Genomic DNA, 6410 nt, shown 5'->3' with positions numbered 1-6410 from the left:
GGGAGTGGTATTATTTCCTTGTTTAAGATCAGGCTTTTTTTTTTTTTTTCTTTTCAAATCTAAAAACACTTCTTTGCCTATATCAGAGAAAACCGTTTTTCTTTATTTTTGACATTATTTTTCCCCAATAAATAAAACACCAGAAGTATAAATCTCTGTCAACCAAGAATCAATGCTGCAGAAAAGGGGTGTGTGTGTGTGTGTGTGTGTGTGTGTGTATGTATGTTTGTGTTTGATATTTCTTGTTAGGACTATTAATGATTTCAGTCCCGCTTTTTCTAGACACATTGTTATAAATGCCATGATTTCCTTTGTGTTCCAACTCCAAGGAACAATTTATGGCTCCACTGTCCTCCTTCTCACTTTCGGGTTTTCTGAGTTTTGGGTAGGGTCAAAACATTTGGAAAGGAAGACTTTTATCCTATGAATGTTGCTTTTTTTTTTAATCTGATGCTTTAATTTTTATTGAAACTGTTGAGGTGAATGCTGTCTAAATAAAGATTTTGACGCCTAAAAATGTTTTTTGGCGATTATGTTTTCTCAGTGATCGGGAAAATAATGATAAGAAATGCAGGTCACTTGTAACTCCTCCTTTCCCCCCACCAAATAACCTACTGTAGGAAAAGAAAGGGTCAGGTAGTGGAGATTACAGTTTGAAATGACAGGACACCATGCAATCGACTATGTTTCCAATATGACCTTTATTGAGCAAGTACTGCTGTGACATTTAACATCAATCAACGAAAGGTTGCAAACTGTGCATGTCAACGAGGTTCTCCCATGAACAAAAGTCCTTTTTAAATGCACCAGTGAGGTAAACATAATTATTCATATATAGCTTTCTTAAGGCTAAGAGAGTTCTGTGTTTCATTTATTATTTTTGGCTCAGTTGGTTCTTTGCATAATACATCTCAAGACATCCCCCCCCTGAGTGCCCTCCTTCTAACAGCTTAGGAAATCAGCCAATTCCCCAGGTACGTACAATATCATGCATTTCAATCACCCAAAGACTGAGGAGGGAGCACCCTGCACTTGCATGCATTTCCCTCATATTGCACAAAGTAAAATACAATGTCTGGAGCCCCCATGGGAGAACCCGTTCTGTTTTGAAGCTGTCAATCACATGCATATTAAAATTGTCATATGGCTTAACCTTTTGCAATGGACTCAAATATTAGTCACTCTGGGTGACTTCCTTTACTATGGCGTGTGAAGTGACCTTCTCTACCTTTTTGGTAGACACTAGCTTCTCCTCAAAGGTCTCTTCATGCTCTTCGACCTTTTGAGTGACGGTCACAGATTTAGTGATGTATTTGGTAGCACCATCGCCCCCCTCACTGGTGATTTTTTCTATCTTTTTGGTCACCACCACTTTTTCCTCACTTCTGTCTCCCCCCTTCTTTTCGTCTGCGGGGCTCAAGTCTAGCCCATTGGTGACAACCCCTTTCTCCTCTTCTCCCCCACTGCCTTTCTCCTTAGTTTCCTGCTCTTCGTCCTTTCCTTCTACCTCCCCATTTACCGCTATGTCTTCCTTCCTGGATTCCTTGGAACCCTGGCCACTGCCTTCCTCCTCCGCTCCCCCCTCCTCTTCCGCCTTCGCCTTCTCCTTGGGCTGTGGCTTCTCCTCTTTGGCATCTTTCTCCAAGCTCACCTTTACGGCTTTGGTGACGGTGCTCACCTCCTCCACCGCTTCCTCCTTTACCGGGGACTCTGCCTTCTTCTTCTCTGGCACATCTTTTGGCTTCTCCTCCTTCTTCTCCACTTTCTCTTCCTTCGGAGATTCCTTTACTTCTTCTTTCTTTTCTTCCTCCCCTTTCTCTTCTGGCTTCTTCTGCTCGGCTTTCTCAGCCCCCTTCTCATCCGCCTTCGGTTTCACCTCTTCCACCGGTGACTCTGGCACGGGAGACTTGGCCTTCTCTGGCTTTTCCGCCTTGGCTCCTGCCACCGGCTCTTCCTTGGGAGCGACCTCTTCACGCTTCTCTTCCGTTTTCTTTTCATCCTCAGCTTCAGCTTCTTCTCCTTCACCTTCGGCCTCTGTCTCCCCTTCTTCTTCCTGTTCCCCCTCCTCTTTTTCACTAGAACCTTCCTTCTCGGATCCTCCTTCTTCGGCTTGGTCTGACTTAGCACCCTCCTCTTCCTCCTCTTCCTCCTCCTGGCCTTCCTCTTCCTCCTTTTCTCCTTCTTCCTCCTCTTTCAGCTCAGGCGCAGCCGCTTTCACGGGAGACTTTTTGGTAGCCACCACTTCTTCTTCTTCCACTTGCCCCTCCTCCTTCTCTTCTGCCTCTTCTTCCTTCTCCTCCTTCATGGACGCTGCCCGCTCCTCTGCAATGGCTATCAGGGCCTCTTCCATTTCTGATTTCTCATCTTCCACTTTGGTTTCTTCGATGATCTCCTCGACAAATTTGTGTTGGACCTTTAGCTTAGGAGCCTCTACCTTGGTTTTCTGAATCTTACTGGATATTGTGACGGAGGGTTGTCGGTGTGGATACAGTGGCCCGGTGATGCTTCCGGCAAATGTGCTAAATCGGGTCTCTTCACCCTCCAGTAGTTTTCTGAGGACCGAATCAAAAAAGACAAGACATAATTAAAATCTTGGTGGCCTTCTGAGTTTCATTACGTTATGGGTAATGCAGCAGATACCTTTCAACAAATGGAATCCCACAGATAAAAGATTCTGCCAAACCAGTGTGATACCTGCTATTATTTCGCTGGTCTACAGTGTCGTATCTGGAGATTCTCATGGACCACTGGCCAATCACTTGCTGCAGTAGCTGACCACACCCAATAGTCCACTAACACACCCAGCCACCAAATGTCAGCTCTGCGGCAGTCTATTCGCTGCCCTGTGAATATGCTGAAAAGCTCCCTCATGGCAAAAAAACCTTAGTGACCTTCTTGAGCATGTGGACTTTAAGGATGTACACTAAATTTCCTTTTGCAAGTAGGATGTTCAACAAATCTAGAAAACCATTTAGCGTGTATCAGAATTTGGTATATATCAAGTTATAAACTGGTCTGCAATTTTAATCATAAAGTGTCTACTGAATATAGTTATTCATCTTTCCTGAAGAGAGAGAGCCCTGAATGCAATTTATTCCTATAATGTTATGATGATGACCTTTCGGTAGTAGAGAAAGTATTTAGTCAAGGATTTTCTCCCATGAACTTAGTCATCAGGAAGGTGACATCAGTTAGCAGACCTATAATCTTTTTTCTTTTCTTTCTCTGGTTGTGTATCTAGGTCTGTAGATATAAATCTAAATAAAATAGAATATACATATTTTCTCTCTCCATTCTATCTAATATATCTAATATATTCTGCCTAATATATGTGTATATATCTATCCTATCAATCTATAGCTGTTCTCAGCCAGATGATGGCAATAGTAAGCTGTAACGGAGAAACAGAAATTGAATGTCCTGGAATTTGCCCTTGACATTATAAAATCAAAAAGCTGAAAACACGATATGAAATATTAAAAACTAAAATTCCGTTTTTTTAAACAGTTGGAAAACAGTTTCACTAAAATGAAAAAGTGTAAGCAAAAGCACTGAAATCAATCAGCACTGTCCCTCAAAACATTTTATTTAAATACTCATTTTAACTAATGTTTACTCTTTTAAAGCTGTGTGGAATGGTAAAACCACATTTACAATTCTTTAGAATAATATTTTTTTAAATTAAGAAAGCCAGGCACTGATTTAAGATTCCTGCCACCTGCTTGCTTTAACTTAAGTGATGGGGGTTGTGCCACAAAAGCCTCCGCAGTGCGGTAAGTATTTCCGACCGGTCGGTAGTGAGCACGGTACCTGTACGCAGCGATCTCAATATCCAGAGCCATCTTGACGTTGAGGAGGTCCTGGTATTCTCGCAAATGACGAGCCATTTCCCACTTTGTGCCCCGGAGCTCATTTTCCAACTGCTGGATCGTGTCCTGAAATAGACACAGGCATAGACTCGTCCAACAGCAACTTCTTTAGCAAACCACTTGCTACCCCTCCCCCTACTTCCCTCCAGTTTTGTAAACCCTGTAGCTTCCAGCCCCTTAAAACAAAAATAAAAACAGAAAAAACGAAGGAACTATTAAATAAACAGGATCAATTAGACATTATGAGATTTTCTGGGCACACCATGCATTGAGACCAGTGGATCTAGAACTCGTCTCAGCAGGGAAAAAAAAAAAATTGTTCGGGGAAAACCCCTCGGGCGACCTGGCTTCTCATCTGAGCTTTTTTTGGGTGAAGCCAATTTTAAGTGTTCTTCTGATCACGGTGGTAAAAGCTGAGAATATATGAGTTTCTGCACAAGCTGTCCTAAACTTGCTGCTCTGTCAACTACCCGAACATGTATCTCCTACTTTAAAACGACACCTCCCGAGAAAAAAAGCACGTTTAGTAAAATGTCAGGGATCTTAAGAACTGGACATGGTGGGTGGGGGAGGAGTGAAGAAGGATGGGGAGGGGCGAGGACGCTTTGCGCATCGAACTTGGTCGGTGCAGCGCGAGCGCACTGGCCAGCGGCCACCAGGGAGCGCGGCGGAGAGCGCGCCGGGTCGCGTGCCTGAGTGTCGGGGGCGCGCGGCGCTGGCGCTGGCGCAGGCTGGCCGCGCAGCCGCGGTTCCTACCTGGTAGCTGCTGAGGTCGTGGTTATGGCGCTCCTCGATGTCGCTGAGCTGCCGCTCCAGGGACTCCTTGGTACCGCGCACTGACTCGAGCTCGATGCTCTTGGACTGCAGCTGGCGCCGATACTCGGCGATCTCTTCCTTGGCGGAGCGGATAGCCTCCTTGTTTTGCTCGGCCGCCTCCGTGAGCTTGGCGTAGCGGCACTTAAACCACTCTTCCGCCTGGTGCATGTTCTGGTCGGAGTGGCATTCGAGCTGGGAGCGGATCTCTTTCAGCGCCGACGAGATGTCTGTCTTCAGGTAGTCTTTGCGCTCCACCGTGATGTGCGACGCCTGGATCTGGGCCAGCAGGTCGGCCACCTCCTCCTCGTGATTGCTCCGCAGGAAGGCCACCTCATCCTGCAGCGACTGCACCTTCTTGTCCAGCTCCACCTTGACCAGCGACGCCTCCTCGATGTCTTTGCGCAGCGCGCGGATGGCTGCTTCGGTGTCGTCGCGCAGCCGTGCCTCCTCCTCGAAGCGCTCCTTGAGCCGGTGGATGTCTTCTTCCAGGTGATCCGAGTCCAGCTGCACCTGAGCCTTCTCGTGATTCACGAGCTCGAGGGTGGCGCGCAGCTCGCGGATCTCCTGGTCGTACGCGTCGCCCAGCTGGGCGTGCGAGGCCTGTTTCTGCCGCAGCGCCTGGATCTCTGCCTCGATCTCCTTGTTCTGCTGCTCCAGGTAGTGCACCTTCTCGATGTATCCCGCGAAGCGGTCGTTCAGCCCCTGCAGCTGCTCCTTCTCGTTGGAGCGGGACAGCTTGTAGTCGCCCCCCGGCCCGGAGCCGCCGTTGAGCAGCGACGAAGACTGGCTGAAATCGAGGCTGCTCTCGGCAGAGCTGAGCATGGCCGAGCTGTAGGTGAGGCGCGGGCCGAGCGCGCTGCGCTTGTAGGAGGAAGACACGGTGCTGGGCGAGCCGCGGGACCACGACTGCGAGCGGAAGCCGCTGGACGGGGAGCCACTGACGCGGCTGAAGCTCGAGCGGGTCTCGGTGACCCGCCGGTAGGCGGACGGGTTACCCAGCGAGTCCAACGTGTAGCTCATCTTGGAGGCCTCGGGGCGTGTGGCTGTCACAGCGTTGTGCTGGTCTCGCCGCAGCCCATTTATAGCCGCGGCGGCTGGTCCCGGGCCAGGGCCCCGCCCCGTGGAGGCGGCGGCCGAGGAGGCGGGGACTGCGGGCACCGGGCCGGGGGAGATGAGGGGGGTAAAGACAGCCTAGCAGTGATTCAGCGCCGGCTCCACGTGGGCCCGCGCCGCATCGGACCCCGGACTTGGCTGCCCGGTCCCGGCCCCTCCCCCAACTCTTCTCTCGGTCCCAGACCACTTGTCGCCCCCCAAGCCCCCTGTCTCCATTTCTCTTCGCTTTCGGATAGCCTTTTAAAGCCTCGGTGCGAGTGTTCATCCAACGCCCTTTCTTTGTCTCGTCACTCTTCTACCCGTCGGGCAGCTTTTCTCCCGACCCCCTGACCACCTTGTTCTTTTCTTATACCCGCGGCTTTCTTTTCTTTTGCCTTTTCTCCATTACTTTTTTCTTTACCCATCTTCTGTGCTGACTCTCTTTCCCTTCTTTTGGCATCTCTTTGCTCTCCCACTTCAGCCTCCTTTAGTCCCACTCACTCCGCCCTTCTGAGCCCCTTCCTCCTGGGCCCTCTTCTTCCCACCCTTACCTTCTCTCCTACTCCTTCCTCCCCTCCCCCTTCTTGCCTCCCCTCCCCCTACTCTCCTTCCCTCCCCCATCCTCAATCCCCT

At 49.3% G+C, this 6410-nt stretch overlaps 1 protein-coding gene across 1 annotated transcript; it reads right to left on the bottom strand.

Annotated features, from left to right (window-relative positions):
* Positions 1–1174: 1174 nt before the first annotated feature.
* On the bottom strand, positions 1175–5705 carry NEFM (neurofilament medium chain; the record flags this gene model as incomplete). Its single annotated transcript, XM_080796854.1, has 3 exons — positions 1175–2552; positions 3811–3935; positions 4626–5705. 3 exons carry the CDS (start codon positions 5703–5705, stop codon positions 1175–1177), a joined length of 2583 nt encoding a protein of 860 aa, XP_080652980.1.
* Between the last annotated feature and the right edge of the window lie 705 nt (positions 5706–6410).

The sequence above is a fragment of the Martes martes genome (assembly GCF_963455335.1).
Source record: "Martes martes genome assembly, chromosome: 2".
Lineage (NCBI taxonomy): Eukaryota > Metazoa > Chordata > Mammalia > Carnivora > Mustelidae > Martes > Martes martes.
Note: the sequence above shows the minus strand (reverse complement) of the source record. Positions and strands in the feature narration are given on the sequence as shown.